Consider the following 17,566-nt stretch of genomic DNA (forward strand, 5'->3'; position numbering starts at 1 on the left):
GCACAATCTATTAAACTCATCGAATGTAACTCTAAGCCATTATGCATGCGGAGGTATTTTATCATTTTCCATTGCTTTTTCAATCATAATTTTCCAAGACTTAAATGTGGAAAACACATCGCTTTCGCTTGTGAAGAACGCCCAAACTTTTCGGAAAAATCATCAATAAAGGTTAGCATATAATTAGCTCCACCTCTCGAAGGCACTCGACGGCCCCACAGATCGTAATGGATATACTCCAACGTTTCCTTCGTGTTATGGATTCCTCTAGTGAATCGAACTCTCTTTTGCTTCCCAAAAACACAAGGCTCACAGAAATTCGGTTTGCAAATTCCTTGCCCATTAAGAAGTCCTCTTTGCTTAATTCGCCATGCCATTCTCACTCATATGCCCTAGGCGCATATGCCAAAGTTTAGTAATATCATCATCGACAAGGAAGAGGAAGCGACAATTGCATCACCAAGAATGATAGAACCTCAGAAACATATAACTTGGCAATCTTTCTTTGCCCTTTCATCACAACAAGGACCCTTTGAAATCTTTAAAACCCCACTTTCAGTTTGTGTATCTGCACTTTTGAATCAAGAGTACTCAACGAAATTAAATTTATTTTCAATTCGGAACATGCCGCACGTCACTAAGTGTTCGACAACTCCATCAAACATCTTAACTTTAATTGTTCCAACACCGCGATTTTACATGAAGCATTATTTCCCATCAAAACAACACCTTCAGATCATTGTTTCATAAGTTGTAAACCAATCCCGATTGGGACTCATGTGGAAGGTGCAACTGAATCAAGTATCCACTCTCGCTTACTTTAGAATCATTGATGAAGCAACTAGAAGTTCACCATCGTAGTCTTCTACAACATCACTTCACCGAATTTTCAATTTGTTTTCCTTTTGATTCGCATGACCTCCCTTTTAATCTTATTTTGTAGCTTATAGCACTCAGATTTAATGTGCCCTTTCTTCTTGCGAAGTTGCAAGTTTTACCTCTGTTTGAAGATTTCGATCTACCCTTAGATTTACCACGAGGATTCCGTTCTCGTGTTCTACCACGATCATCATCAACATTCCGGTCTTGTCTCCCACGAACAATGAGACCCTCTCCCTGAGAGTTGGGTTTAACCACAAGATGCTTCATCTTATCATACGAGGTTAAAGAATCATAAACCTCATCAACTGTGAGAGACTCGCGGCTATATAAAATCGTGTCTCTAAAGGTTGAATAAGACGGGCAACGAACAAAGTAGAATCAACCCTAGATCTTCCTTATCATACTGAACCTCCATGGCCTCCAAGTTTGAGAGAATTTCTTTAAACACTATTAAGTGTTCGTGTACAGACGCACCTTCCTCCAAACGATGAGCATAAAGACGCCGCTTCATATGCAACTTGCTTGTTAGAGTTTTCGACATACATATTTGTTCTAGCCTCTTCCATAATGCGTGGCGCTTTCTCTTTCATCACATCCCGCAAAATTTCGTTGGACAAATGCAGATGTAATTGTGTTAATGCCTTTCGATCCTTACGCTTCTTCTCTTCATCTGTTAATGTCGAAGGCATCTTATCTATCCTAGCGGGGCATCCTCTAGATCCATCTGCAAGAAGCGCTTGCATATTAATTTGCCACAACGCAAATCGGTGTTGCGATCCAACAATGAAGTTTATACTTCAAAGACGCCATTACCGTGATCGAGATGAATAACCCGGAAGCTCGATACCAATTTGTGAAAAATAAAATAGAATAAAATAAATAAAATAAAGAACACATAAATTTTACGTGAAACCCTTTCGGAAAAAAACCACGGCAGAGGAGAAGAAAATTCACTATGTCGAAAAAATTTTTACTCAAATACAAGAGGAATAGACTATGTGTATTTATAGGCTTGCAAAGCCATATTCTAGTAGGATTGAAACACCTTATCCTAATCAATATAAAATAGATGGAGTTTAATAAGGTTTAAAACCTTATTCTAAAATAAAATAAAAGAAGTCTAGTTCTATATGGATTTTACTTTTATTTTATTTTCCATCGTATTTTATTTAAATAAGAATTTGGGTCACTTAATTCTAACATATGTTTTAGCTGTGAACGAGCTTATAGGGTTTAGTTTGCTGGTTACAATGGCTTCAAAATTGATAAAGATAAAATTGTAGATTTGATGATTGGCTTTTTGAGGTGTTGTCTTGTAATCAACTGCTAGTAGAAGATAAAGTACGAGTGGCATTTACAATTTGGTACATATGGAAAGGTAGATGTGACGTGTCACTAGAAAAATGGAAGTGGATATTAAAGGCACTATGGGTAAACTTAACTCTGCTTCAAATGAAGTGTTAGATTCTTTTCAATCTAAGAATAAAGTCCATAAAAATGTTTCCTGTTCCGATGTTAATTAGAGGGCCTCACGAGAAAGTTTTGTCAAGAGAAACGTGATGGAGCATTAAAAAAAAAACAACAAAAGGGCTATTGGTATTATTGTTAGGGGAATTAATGGTGAAGTGTTAAATAGTATGGGTAAAAGGGGCATGTTTAAAGTGCCTTACAAGTTGAAGCCTATGTTGTTAAAGAGGGTTTAAAGTTGGCAATTGAGTTGAAATTTCAAAGGCTGATTGTTGAGTCAGATTCAAAGAAGGTTATTGGTAAGGTTATTGGTTACTATATAAATCTCAAGGGGACAAAAGATGAGGAATTGCTAAAATCCCTGATGATATTGATACGTTAAAGCAAAATCTACTAGAGGTGGTATTCACTTCTGTCAAACAATCAATAAATCAAGTTGCCAATTGGGTGGCCAAAGGATATAGAAAGGGGATGCTACCAAAAGAATGGGTTCTTAAAACCACCATCTTTATTCACTCACTGTAACACTCTAGATTTGGCGGGTTTAAATTTTTGGGTGTATAGCAATAAATAGCCTATCTAGCGTAGTGTTATCCGTCCAAATGACTATTTTAGCGTATACGTGCGAGCATATAGTAGCCGTCACATGAGTTAGTAAGAATTTGACTTCATGATATTTTGCTACATTAAATAGAAGTTCGTGTTAATTGATAAAGGGTAATTATGGAATGAGTATTTGCCAAAGGTATAGTACGCCTAATTTGTCTTGAATCCTGTGCTAGTTAGATTTACGTAACGTGGTTTGAAATCAACTAAATAACCGAGTTGGATAATTATGATAGGAAGGTGCTTATTTATATTTCCCTCGAAAACTGTAGGCCGTTGAAATGTATGACACTTGTTAAATTCCATTAAGCAAGTTGAGTTATATTTATATGTGAAAGATAAGTTCTAAAAGGGTCTTTTTTCTTCTTTATTTTCCTTAAGTGGTATTTATTAATACCTTCCATAAGTTTAAATTTGTCTTACATCGATGAATTAGAAGCTATGATTCCTTTATGATCAGAAGTTATTTTGTATCAGGTTAAGTATTTCGGGTCTGCATGTTAAGTTCTGGATGAGTAAATTTGTATGTGGTGATTGAATAGTAAGACTGTAAGTATAAAGTTTTTACATGAGATTGTCAGCGAGTTATATGAAAAGTAATTCGTATGTACAAGAGTAGTAATAGTGAAATTATCCTTCTAAGCAATGGTTGCTACTAGTTCAAGATGGATATATAGATTTGAAGTTTTGAACTGCAACAAGTGAGAATCAGGTGAGTCTCTACTCTAACTCTTGCATGTATATTGTTTATACTGAAATATATCTATATGAAAGTGATCAAACTGGAAATTGAAATTTATGATACTTGCACAATTATAGGAATAAAGTTATGATTAAAGAAGATATAAGTCAATCTGCTTGAAAAGAAGTTCTATGGGATGTATGAATAGTGTCATGAAATTTTAAAATCTCGTGTCTGGGATGTGTCTGGTTTATAGATTTTGTAAAGTGAGTTGAGTCACCATTGTGGTAAATAAGAAAGTTCGTCGAGGCAGTAAACACAAACTTTGATATGAAACTCTAAAGGAAAAAGTTCATGGCTATGGCATTCTCTAAAAAAGAACTGTTGAATGAAATTTTATCTAATGGGGGGTTTTTTACGTGTCTCAAGGCGGTGATGGGCAAACCTCACTCAATGTGAGTTTAAGAAAATCCATATCGCAAATACGACAATTTTGGGATGCCTATATGGCATCTTATCAACCTTTGTGGCGTACTCTGAATAAATCACCTTTGTGGTATACTTTGTATAGATAGCCTTTGTGGCATACTCTGAATGAGTCGCCTTTGTGGCGTACTCTGTATAGGTCGCTTTTGTGGCATACTCTGTATGGATTGCCTTTGTAGAGTACTCTGATTAAATTGCTTTAGAACGTGTTATGACATAAGGATTTATAGCACGTTTGGTATATCATTTGTTTGTCTTTGATGTGTTCTGTGAAGCCTACTGAGATAGTAAACAAGAGATTCTATATGATTGCCTGTATGACGTGTTCTATTATGTTTACGTGGCATGAACTGTTAGGAATGTCTGGTACAATTTGTGTTTGAACGTCTATCTCTATAGTAATATAAGAGTAAATCCTTTTAGTTTTGTAATAAGTATGATTAAGAGGGGGTATTGATATGTTTTAAGTTAAAAGTGAATAAGTTTTAAGGGTTTTCATGAAAAAGAGATATGTATCTGTATGTTAAAAAGAATATCCGTTATGATAATCTGTAAATGTGGAAAGTAAGGGGTATTGAATCTTCTTATAGAATTATTCTGAAACTGAATTAGTGTTATCTTGATTTAGGGGATTCAGACATAATACAATCTGGAATTCGTATGAATGGTCTAGTAGTACTATTCTACATGAGTATGTATAGTGTTGAACTAGGATATGTCTGAAGATGAAATTGATGGTATTTAGTTCTACCTAGGCATTCGTCAAACATTTATGTATTCACCCGTAATAAATGTTATTGAACAACTATTTGAAATAAGAGTATGTGTTAAGATATGGTAGTTGAAAGTGGACTATGTCTGCAAAGAATTTATTATGTGACAAGAGATTTATGAAAGTTTTGGAAGGATTCCTTAGTTAACTAGATAGAAAGATGGAATATGACAAGAGCATGATAACTGGCGTATAAGAATGTGATAAAACTATAGTTGTATTTGTCGAAATCAATGATGCAGAATAATGGTTGACACAATAGTTCATATAAGATTCCAATTATTCCATCAAGATATTGTTGTGTTAAGCTTACTAAGTACTCATGTACTTACAAGATTTGTTACTGCTTTTTAGGTATTTGAGATGAGACTTCGCCTGAAGGGACAAAGCTAATAGTACACCAAAGTGGTGACGGAATAGGCTATTATGCATACAGTGCAAATGTGACATAATCTAGGAATACGCCTTTTGAGTCTATATTAAATAAACTTCCATTTTGTAAAGATTTGTGTGAAGTCTATTGTAATAAGATTATTTTAAGTTACTTCTCTTATTTTCATACAATAAGTTTCTAATTAAAATGTCAAATAACAAGCTGAAAGAAATGAGAAATTGCAAAATGTTTTCGTTAATGGTTTAGCTTTACGAAGTAACATTCGAAATTTAGGCCTCGTGAATCGAGTTGAGTTTGGGGCATTACACTCACATTCTGAACAAAGAGGGTCTTCCATGTCCTCATCTTTAATTTTCCCTGTATGGCTTAAGGCTTAAGTTGTAGCTTTGTTCTACTCTCTATATTTCTTAGCTTTTTCTCTGGTTTTGTCAACTTCTTTCCTTTTGTTTTGCTTGTATCTTTTTTCCCTTATGGTAATGAAATTCCTTTTTTATGGCAAAAAAAAAATGTTTAAGGCATTAAGTGTCTTTTTAATTCATTGGAGATCAACCGACAGGGAATGAGCTTGTGGAGGCTAGCAGACTTTGTATTGATTTTGATTTTATCGCTTTTCGTTTTGTTCCTTGATCGACTAATGAGGTTACTCACAGTCTCATCCATCAGTCCATAGGTAATGATTGCTCTTTTGATTTTGGTTTGGGCTACCTGAATGGTGTTGGATAATGTGATTATTACTTAATCTTCATTTTGTCCTTATGGGCTTTAGGTTTTTCTTTCAATGTTAGAGTTGTCTGACCTGAATCTCGTTACTTGTTAAAGAAATAAAATAGAAAGACAAAATAAGGGGATCTATGGGGGCGAAGGACCGAGGGCCAAACTCCTCTTGTAAAGGACTATGCTTATTCTATTATACATTGACTATAACAATGTTGTTTAACCCTTAAATAGATGTAATCAAAATTCTCTTATATTTTGTGTTTTTCAACATAGTGAATTTCTCCTTCTCTACTCGTATTTTTCCCGAAAAGGGTTTTTCACGTATAACCTACGTGTGTTCTAACTTTTCTTTTTTATAACTTTACGATCATTCCTACTGTTATTGTCGATATTGATTATAACATTCAGAAAAATAAAAAAGTCATGAAGCTAATCTCACTCCAATCCATAATGATTTTAAATTTCAAAAATCCACAAAATACCGACAGCAAATTTGAACCTTTATTTCTTTATACATGTTAACCTAACCAAATAGTTCGATGACGCTAATAACTAATTAACATTATATTTTTCATGATTAATTTCGAAATTTCTTATTATAGAATAAGTACTAAAAAAATGAAGAGAAAAGGTGGGTGATGAAATGTTGTTTGCGTGGGGCAAGAGACGTCTGATTGTTGGGCAAATGTTCGGCCTACAAGTACACAAATTCTATTTTGCTGCAGTCCAGCCAAGATCTATAGGAATAACGCACACTCTCACTATTTGTTTTGAACGGTCTAATGTAATCCAGCTGTAATTATGCTCCTTTTCAATTTCAAATCTAGCACTTACTCTTTTTACTCTAGCCTTCATATTTTATTAAACACCCACTAGGATTTAGCTTAAGCACATGATTTAAGTTTTATCCCCTCTTAATTTTACTCTTACCATGTTTTTTTTAACAATCTTACTATAAATTTTGATCATATCGGACTCTTTTTGATATAATATCTAAAACTATTTATAGTCCTTTCCCAACTCATAAATAGGAAGATAATGCGTTTCAATGCATTCAAACTCACGTCCTCTTACATTGACAACAATATCCATACCAATCGACTAAGACTCAATCGACTACTCTTACCATATATTTTAATTATTTGCTTCATTCTATTTATTTATTTGCTATCATTTAAAATTTTGATTAAATTGATATAATGAATTAAATAGATATGAATTCATTGGAAAAATAATTAATATATCATTTTTGTTAGCGATTATAATTCTTATTTCGATAGCACTTTTATCTTTTCATATCTTTATATTAATTTTATATAAAAGAATTAAAATTAACATATTCGAAAATCGAACACATGTTTAATAGATTTATAGAGAAGTAATTTTTTCTCACTCACATAGTGTATAATGTCACTAGTTGATTGGTGTCATAAGTCGATTTGATATTAACTTAAAGAAAATGAAAATAACAATATAAACAATTGAACTGCATTTAATATTCTTAATATGATGTATTTATCTTTTCCATACAAAATTCGTATATATTGCATGTGCGTTATTATTATTAGTTTTAAATCATATATTTTATTATCTATTGCAATTTTTTATAATTGGGATGGAGAATGAAGTTGTTTGGAATTGAATTTTAACTTTCATACTTACAACATAATATTCTTGTCACTAAGTCAAAAGATTGTCGGCTATTCCATGTTTTGATTGCGTAGGAATTAAACATAAATCTATTACCATTTTTTATTAACTAAAAGGATAAATGAGTATTTTTTTTTACCATGGTTATAATTTAGTAGAGCGATATATATTATTTGCAGCATCTTTATGCCTTCAAAAATCAAAAGATGCTTTTCTTTGTTTTAATATATCTGTTTTTATTCTTGATTGGGTTAATTACTTGCTTGGTTCTCATTTTTCTTAATTAAAAAACAGAGTTAAAAAAGGGGAAAGATAAATAAATAAAACTCCAAACCCTTTATTTATTTATTTTATTTATTTTTTGAGTAACTATTTCTTTTAATGACAAAAAACGAAGACTTTGTGCCGGTTTCGATAAATACAATGCCTGCTGCTGCTGGTAACTGTGGACAAAGGGATCAAAGGAATAATAGCCTTTAAACATTTGGAATTTTGTGGCAAAGCAGCTAAAGCAAATTTATACTAACCAACATGCTGCTGCTTGCTTCCCTTGTTTGCCTCTTTACACCCTTATCTTTTTTGTTACTCTATATTTTTTTATGTTTAATATTTGTTATAAATAATTCAATATTGAACCCAATTTCATTGAGTGGCAACTATAAAATAAAACTTTCATATCAGAATTATGAGATTTTAATTATCAATTTTGGATCAAAAGGAATGCTTCTTTAAAAAAAATTTAATGTTTTTAACCATAATTTTATCGCTTATTTTATTTTGTTAAGTATTAATTTTAAGAAGTATTTTGAAATAAAATATTGCTAAATAAGATATTTTTAACTTATCAAAAAAGTTTTAGGACAAAAAAAATGCTTTGCGAAAACATTTTTAGTCAAAAGCAAAAGGAGAAAATTTTAACTGTTACTCAAAAATATTTTTTTACCCAAAATCACTTTTGAGAAGCAATGTTAAGTTAATGTAAAAGTAATGCTAAATAGATAACTTTTAGAATCATAAGTGTTTTTGAAAAATATTTTTCAACTCAAAGGTAAAAGTAATTTTTTTAACTTTTGCTTTTGATAAAAATATTTTAGGATTAAATGACAGTTTTAACCCTTATAATATATTTTATATAGTATTTATATGGTTTATGTAATTATTTTCTTATTAAAATTTATTTTAAATATATAATATTATATATTTAAATTTTTATTGGTCATATTTTATTATTTAAAATATATTTTATATATTTGAACTAAATTTTATGAATAATTTAATATTAATTGCTTAAAAATATTAAAATTTATATTTTATATATTAAAATATTAACAACAAATTATAATAAATTATTTTTATATTCTTACTAAGATATCATATTATTAACTAATTAAAACATTGTTTAAATGCATATTTATTACTTTATAACACAATATCTAAAATGAATATTTTATTTATTAAAACATTTTTTACGACAATACTAAATAGTTAAATCTTAAATTCAATTTTTAAAAGTACTACTCAAAATCACTTTTTTTCACAACACTTTTAAAAACTCTTCTCAAAAGTAATACTAAACTAACTCTAAATTAGAGTATAGATTTAAAAACGCTTATGTGACTGTTTATTCTTTAATTATTTTTTATTATTTTTGATTAAATATATGATTTGTGCTCCAAAATTATTAGGATGAGATACATTTTAAAATATTTTTTATTTTATTTTAAATTATAAATAAAACAAATTATAATTATAATTTTCATGAAACAAACCAAATGGAATATAATGGATAGGAAATGAAATTAAATTTAATAAAACTCAATTAAAAAGGGTTTTTAATATGGATTTTCTTAGTCTGGCCTAAGTGGCGCTTGCCAAAAACTCATAACATTTGGGTGAAAAGGATCGTGTACTGCAGCAGCATAGGATAGGACCACTCTTAGCAGTTAGCAGCATATATAAATAAAACGGAATCCAAATTTCATTATTTAGCCGAAACCCAGGCTTTAAAAGCCTACTTTCAACTCTCTTCTCCTCAATCTTTCCCCACCTCTCCTTTCTCTACACGTGTTTCAATCTCCTTTCTCCACTTGTCTTCCTCTCACCAGCCGTCTGCTCTTCTCATTTCTCCTACTCCTTCCCTCACCTAATCCAAACCCGCCTCCCCTTCATTAATCATTTATATTTCCCCTTCCCCCAACGACCGCTTCATAGTTACACTTAAGCCCTCTCTTTATCGACTTTTTAATTTTGTGTGTTTTTTTTTTTTTAAATTTGTTTTGAACCAAACGAAAAAACCAGAAACCGAAGTTCATCGGATTCCGGTTTCCTCCGCCAAACTTCTCGTTAACGGCCGCCATTTTCCTTCAAAACGATAACGTTTTCAACTGTTAATCATTTTGTAACCGCCTCCGGAAATTCTTCTCACAAAAAGAAGAACATGAAAAGTTCAACTGCAACCGCCGTGCTCCGTCGTCGCATCAGCTTTTATCAGCGCCGGAATCTTGCAATTGTTTTTATTAGGAAATAAAGGAAAGAACCGAGTTGCCTTATGCATCCTTTTTGTTGTGTTTCCACCGTATCGGAACAATCCCCGGTCAAACCATTAGCCGATCAAGTTATCTCCATGAGGCCTCCTACTGTAACGACCGTAACTACTACTACTTCCTCTTCGGCTCCCACCACCAGATCCAACTCGGCCCGATCCACGGCCCAAATCCAGTGCCAGTCCAATCAAAACCATCATCGAAGCAATAGCGTTGATTTGAATCGGGTGGTTCAGAGGAATGGAATACCGTCGGGAAGAGAGGCTACGACGGCCACGGCTCCTCCGCCGCAAGTGGATGTAAAGATAAACGACATAGTTGGAAACGGGATATCGGGCGTGCTTTACAAATGGGTGAATTACGGGAAAGGTTGGAGACCGAGGTGGTTCGTTTTGCAAGATGGAGTTTTATCGTATTATAAAATCCACGGTCCTGATAAGATCGTCGTTAGCCAAGAGACGGAAAAAGGATCCAAAGTTATTGGCGAAGAGTCTCACCGTATTATCTCCCGCCATCGTAATTCCATTTCTCATCATTCTGCAACCCGTCGAAAACCCTTCGGTGAAGTCCACTTGAAGGTCAGAGCAAAGGAAACCGCTTGACCAAAAATAAATGAATAAAATCAAGGGACAAAATGAAAATTGATTTGATTTTTGAATTCTTGAATTTTTCTCAGGTTTCTTCGATAAGGGAAAGCAGATCAGATGATAAGAGATTCTCGATCTTCACCGGAACGAAGAGGCTTCATCTAAGAGCCGAGACGCGGGATGATCGGGTTGCGTGGATGGAGGCGCTTCAGGCGGTTAAGGATATGTTCCCTAGGATGTCCAATAGCGAGCTCATGGCTCCGACGGACAATGTGGTGGTTTCCACGGAGAAGTTAAGGAAACGGCTGATGCAGGAAGGTATAAGCGAATCGGCTATTCAAGATAGCGAGCAGATTATGAAGAGCGAATTCGCGGAATTGCAGAAGCAGCTGGTGTTGCTTAAACAGAAACAGTGGCTTCTCATCGACACCTTGCGTCAGTTGGAGGTACATGTTATCGAAATTAGATAATAATATGCTTCTGCGAGTAGTCATTTAATTTGAAAAAAAAATTTAAAAGATTATTGTTTCCAAGCAATTTCATCGGTTCGCTATTCTTTTGCTTCATTCATTTTTTTATGAATTATGAAGGGGTGTGGTTTTTTGAAGGATATATTTATGTATTTTCGTGATTGTTTTCTTTAAATTTCATCCGAAGTTAGTTGATGTAGGATTTGTATGTTACTCACTGAATCATAGGTGACATTCATTAATATTTCAAATAAAATTTAATTTGTTATCTTGAACAATTATGTCATCCACCTTTTGGTTACTGTTTCTTTTAGTTTCATCTGATAATATAGAAAAGCAGTTGGTCTGCAGCTAGTGGTTTTCGGTAGGCTGTTGAAATCCTTCTACGTGGAGATGGCTATTGTTCAGAGCAGGAACATAGTGTTCTTCTCTATAAATACCTAGAAAGAGTGTATGTCTGTTGTCCATTAACGGTTGCTATTGATTTCTGTTTTTGATGTTTATAGATGGATGACAGTAAATTAACTTTTATTAGCTGTGAAAATATCTGGCTGTAATTTTGAAAATCTTTAGTATTTCTTAAATGCCTTTTTGATGTTGAAGTTGCACAAGTATATGATGTTTTAGGGATGACTGAGGGTAATTGTTTTCTCTAACTATAAAGGTCTCTCGAATGGCGGTTTCAATTAGAGAACTATTTCATGAAGGGATATTTTGATGATATTTTTTTAATGGAAAAAAAGTTCTAGTTTCCCCACTTATCTTCCTTTAAGCCAAATGTAATTTTCAAACCTCTCTGCTAATATCCTTTTTATTGCATGTTGTTGCTAGTAATGCTTCTTGGTAAGACTCTCTGTTAGAGAAGTTGGGAGGACTTCTAATATAATCAGTCTGTCTTTTGAGGAAGTTACTTAGATAGTGTCTAACTCTCCTATTTCTTGGTGGACAATGCGGGGAGTGGGCATAAGGTTAGGGTTTCTCTCTTTTATGGAGTGTCCTTTTCATGAGCTTTTACTTTGAGAATGTCAGCATGTACAATATCTATCCCTAATACAAAATAACTTGTGTATAACTTTAAGCTCAAACTATCCATTTCTTTTAAAAGTTATTTCCTGAAGGTGCCTTTCTTTAACTCTGCGATGAGCTCTGCCTTTCTTAACTGAAGAAAAGAATCCTGATTTCTTCTCCCTCTTTAAATTTGCTGGCGCCATTCAGATTTAAGTGTAACCGACTGAGTAAAGAGTCCTTTTTGATTAAGTTTTCAGTATTATCTTATTCATGAAAAGATTTAGTATAGCTCTAGTTGAAGTTTGAGATATGCATCTTTTCTTAATTAGAGGTTATGTACTTCAGCTTTGTCCTTTTAATCAATTCTTACCTGAAGGTGCTTGTTTGTTATGAGCTTGGCATTGGAGTAGACCTTTAATGTCCTTGCTACACCGACAATTCTGTAGCTTTATGGACTGTTGTTGGGGCAGCTAATATTTGGAATTGATGAAACTCCAATTGCTTGTACAGAGGGTTACTGAACTGCTAGAAATTTATATGTTCAGGAGCATATGAGGGATATAGGTAGCTTTTCTCTTGGGTTGCTAAGATATTAAGTATAAATTAGAATCTCAGTAGTCCTACAAGTTGCAAAGCTTATGCTACATGCATAAGCTGATTGACTTATATTTTACTCCTTTTTTTTCCTCCTTTACTGAAGATGGTTGTGTTTTTGGGTATTTGCAGCAACATGCATGCACTGAAAGGTGCCTGGCTGCTTATTTTCAGTCAATAATTGGTCTTACCACTAAAGTTTGCTTCTTTTTTCAATGTTCTGCTAAGAAACAGGTATTTGTACTTTTTTGTAGACAGAAAAAGTTGATCTAGAGAATACAGTGGTCGATGAGAGCCAGAACAAGTTGAATGATCAGGGGGCCTCCTCTATGATAAGGCAAGACAAGTCTAGTGGTAAGGATCTTAGGCGGTAAAACCATTTATTAGAACTATTGGTTCTATAAGCTAATTTATTCTGGACTGATGGTTATGTGCTGAGATGTGGTTGGTGCTTATAATCAATGTTCACATTCTTATTAGTTCAGGAAATTCTTTTTTTGTTCTATCAGCTATGTGCCTAAGTTTTAGTTGTACTTATTTGTAGACAACTGATAACGCTCATTAAGTCGAGGTTCATATATTATCTGGACGGGTGCTTGGCAAACTGCACTTGCCAACTTGGTTTCAAAATAAAGAACTTCCTTTTTCATTTCCAAATCTGTGTTGTATCTTTGCTATAGGTTATTAATAGTTAGTGGTTATTGCTTGGTTATTAGATTGCTTAAGTTGTCTTTGGTTTCATCTTTATTCAAGTAATTGTTATTACTTTATTGTTTTCATAGAATTTCTACTTACATTGAGTTTTTTCTTTTGTCTTTGTTCAAAATTTTACTCAGAAGGCAGTGTAACTGACACAGATGAGGATAATGAAAGAGTTGATGCTGCAGAAGAAGAAACTGATGAAGATGAGCACAATTTCTTTGATACTCGTGACTTTTTGTCATCAAGCTCTTTCAAGAGCAATGGATCTGATTTCCGGACATCATCTTTCTCTTCAGATGATGGTCTTAATGGTTTTGATTCTGAAGATGACATTGATCCTTACATTAAATCAGTTGGAAGTAACTTCCCTTACATTAAACGCCGAAAAAAGTTGCCTGACCCAGTTGAAAGGGAGAAAGGTGTAAGTCTTTGGTCAATGATTAAGGATAATATTGGGAAAGACCTCACAAAAGTTTGTCTTCCTGTTTACTTCAATGAGCCTCTCTCTTCTCTTCAAAAGTGTTTTGAGGATCTGGAATATTCCTATCTGCTTGACCGTGCATATGAATGGGGGAAAAGGGTGAGTGTACAAATTCAAAATTATCTTGTTTTAGAATTGGTGCTATATAAAGTTTTCCTAATGTAATAGTTCTCCATTACCATATCACTTGTTTCTTTAATCTTGTTATACGTCTTGGCGTTATCTGATCCCCCCCCCCCTTCCTCGTTTCTCTATTTTAAACCTACTGAAATTTGACTGTGCAAAAGGCTTGTTGCAACTTTTATAGCTGCTTAGTTCATAAACTTTGACAATCTGAATCTCTACAAGATTCCCCTGAGACTTATAATTTTTCCCAAAAAAACTGCAGGGGAATAGTCTCATGAGAATTCTTAATGTAGCTGCATTTGCTGTGTCTGGATATTCTTCAACAGAAGGGAGAATTTGCAAACCCTTCAATCCATTATTAGGGGAAACATATGAAGCTGACTTCCCAGATAAAGGCTTACGCTTCTTCTCAGAGAAGGTTTGTTTGTGCTTGGGATATTATCTATCCTTGTTGTCACATTTGTTTTTCTGCATTTACGCAACATTGTCATTGAAACTTTAATGCATATTAACCTCTCTTCTAAAGTCAACTATTTTACTGAAGAATATTCCTGGTTCACCTGGTCAACCCAGAGTGTTAATTTAGCAATCAAATTCAGTCTGCTCAAAACTTTAATACTTCCTCTCTTTCATAACTAGTTTACCAGGTCTGTTGTAAAAATTGCTGTACCCCAAGTGCCCTGCAAATATAGTACATTATTGATGCTTTGGTGCATACAAAGGTAGAATGAGGATTTCCTTCTTTACCTTACATCTCCTTGGCTTTTTCTTTTGGTTTAAGTTCTCAATAGAAAAAATTTTAAAAACCTGACTATAAAAGAAGCTAATATCTTCTTGTCTCCCGGTGGACTCATCTGTTAGTGGAATCAGCCACTATAATGTCAAATTATTGGGGGAAGTGAAACAGGAATGCATGCTAAAGAGTCTTTATACCTCACAATTTCAAACTAGTGTAGTTTTAATAGATTATCTTAAACATTAAATAGGGTGTTGATAGATGGGAATGCTATTCTCTTTCCTTTATTGGAAGGTAGGAATTTCCTTTAGTGTTTAGGGTACCGGGAAAAGATCATTGCACTACTTCATATATATAAATAATATTTCTCGGAGGTCATCTCTTTTTCTTATTTTATTTGTTTCTTTAATTCTATATATGAAGTTGATGAGAGCTATTCCATATTTGGTGTCAGGTCAGTCATCATCCTATGATTGTAGCATGCCACTGTCAGGGTACAGGATGGAAATTGTGGGGTGATAGCAATTTAAAGAGCAAGTTTTGGGGTCGCTCTATTCAGCTTGATCCAGTTGGTGTTTTGACCTTGGAGTTTGAAGATGGAGAAGTGTTCCAATGGAGTAAGGTATAACTTCAAAACTTATGTCGTAATTATACATGCATAGATATGGGTTCTTTTTCTTGTATCCAATTTGAAAATGGGCTTTCTTTTTCCAGGTGACAACATCAATATATAATCTCATATTAGGAAAGTTGTACTGTGATCACTATGGCACCATGCGAATAGAGGGGAACCGTGAATATTCATGTAAGCTGAAATTCAAGGAGCAATCTATCATAGATAGAAATCCTCACCAGGTGATCTTTCATCTTCCTCAATTATATATTTACGCAATTACATAAGCAACTTGTATTTTGATAGAATGATGTTGTCCTATGACCCTCTTTTTGACCATCATTGATATTTATCCATTTTTAAAACCTTTTTTACCCTTCAGGTACATGGTATAGTTCAAGATAGGAATGGAAAGACAATGGCTTCATTATTGGGGAAATGGGATGAGAGCATGCATTATGTGAATGGAGATTATTCTGCAAGGGGAAAAGGTCAAGAGTCTTTATCAGAAAGTCATCTCCTTTGGCGGCGGAGCAAGCCTCCTAAATATCCCACCAGATATAACTTAACACGCTTTGCCATCACATTGAATGAACTCACTCCTGGTCTAAAGGTGATTATGATAATCAGTTGTTTCAATTTAAATACATGCGTATTTTATAAATCCAACTAATGGTTTTCATCTTCTATTCATATAGATCATTCACTGTCTTCGGACTTGGTGAACTGGTTTGCAGTAACTGGGAAATTGATCTTAATCTTTTTTTTATGATTACAGGAAAAGTTGCCTCCTACAGATTCAAGGCTGAGACCTGATCAGAGATATCTGGAAAACGGGGAGTATGAAATGGCAAATTCAGAGAAGTTGCGGTTGGAGCAGCGGCAACGACAGGTAAGTTTTATGTTCCTTTTTCTTCATTGTTGTCAACTCCATGTGTCAGTGGTGCAATTTGTTTTTTCTCGTTTCAGTCATTGAAGAACAAAGATCATGATGATATTATGGAAGAAACACTCGAACCAAAGTCTTAGACTTGTTCAGAATAAAAGATTAATGACATAAACGTTAAAAAGCTTTGGGGTATAGCAGATGCAGGAAATAATAGCTATGATTAGTGATTAACAAAATCCTATTAAGTTGTTTTCTAGATTGCTGTAAAGGATGTAGGAAATATATTTGTTTATGTGGTGTCATCTCATTTGTTTTCGATGGGATACAGGCTCGAAAGATGCAAGAGAGTGGTTGGAAGCCAAGGTGGTTTGCCAAGGATAAAAACAGTGGGACATACCATTATATTGGTGGATATTGGGAGGCTAGAGAGCAAAGGAAGTGGGATTCATGTCCTGATATTTTTGGCCAAATCCCTTGTGATCAGATCCTTGAATAAGTGCCAGCAGCAACAACAAAAGTTGCCTATCTTAAACCATCTTTGATTCTTTTGTCAATTTTTTTTTTCTCACAAGAGATGGGGCACCAACACATCCGCTGGGCCAAGAAGGTTGGAATGCCCCATGACAAGTGACAACAACAATGTAAGTAAGAAAAAGGAAGGAAGAAGAAAGGGTTTAGAAAATAATAGAAGAGCGAATGAATACATTATTATTTTCCCCATCCACTTGTTTCTCAATTCACATTTGATGATTTGAGTTTGAGCCTTAATGGAATTGGGTTACGGTTGTGGGATTTTCGTTGTAACAAATGATTAGAAGACTTTGACAGAAATTTTATGGATAAAGAATACAAGAAATATTTTCCTAAACTTTACTTCTTTTTAAACCAAAGGTAAATTATCTTATGGTGTTTGTTTAATGGAAAAACCTAGAGATATTGACTTAAAAAGGATGAACTCACAAAGCTTAATAGTGATTATTAAAAGTTTTCGAAGTTTAACCAATCCAAACGAAGTAGATGAAGGGAGATTAATTTTCATCTTCCCTCTATTTTGTTTTTGATTGGTAAAATTTGAAAACTCCCAACAATCCCACATATTAGTTTAAGTTTTTTGTGTGTTGATGATTTTATTTATAAATAGAGTTAAGCTTCTAGCAATCT

The 17,566-nt window shown here is 33.7% G+C and overlaps 1 protein-coding gene across 2 annotated transcripts; it reads left to right on the forward strand.

Moving 5' to 3' along the window:
* The first annotated feature begins 9,643 nt into the window (after positions 1-9,643).
* LOC108486404 (oxysterol-binding protein-related protein 1C-like) lies at positions 9,644-17,273 on the forward strand. Of its 2 annotated transcripts, none has more exons than XM_017790451.2 (10): positions 9,644-10,777; positions 10,876-11,232; positions 13,113-13,212; positions 13,695-14,140; positions 14,430-14,585; positions 15,358-15,525; positions 15,618-15,758; positions 15,899-16,129; positions 16,295-16,408; positions 16,734-17,273. In XM_017790451.2, exons 1-10 carry the CDS (start codon positions 10,205-10,207, stop codon positions 16,899-16,901), a joined length of 2,454 nt encoding a protein of 817 aa, XP_017645940.1. In that variant the 5' UTR covers positions 9,644-10,204; the 3' UTR covers positions 16,902-17,273. The 2 variants fall into 2 exon arrangements, with proteins under 2 accessions (XP_017645940.1, XP_017645941.1); XM_017790452.2 differs by having other exon boundaries at positions 13,698-14,140.
* Positions 17,274-17,566: the final 293 nt, after the last annotated feature.

This window comes from Gossypium arboreum, chromosome 6 (genome assembly GCF_025698485.1).
Source record: "Gossypium arboreum isolate Shixiya-1 chromosome 6, ASM2569848v2, whole genome shotgun sequence".
In the NCBI taxonomy this organism is placed as follows: domain Eukaryota; kingdom Viridiplantae; phylum Streptophyta; class Magnoliopsida; order Malvales; family Malvaceae; genus Gossypium; species Gossypium arboreum.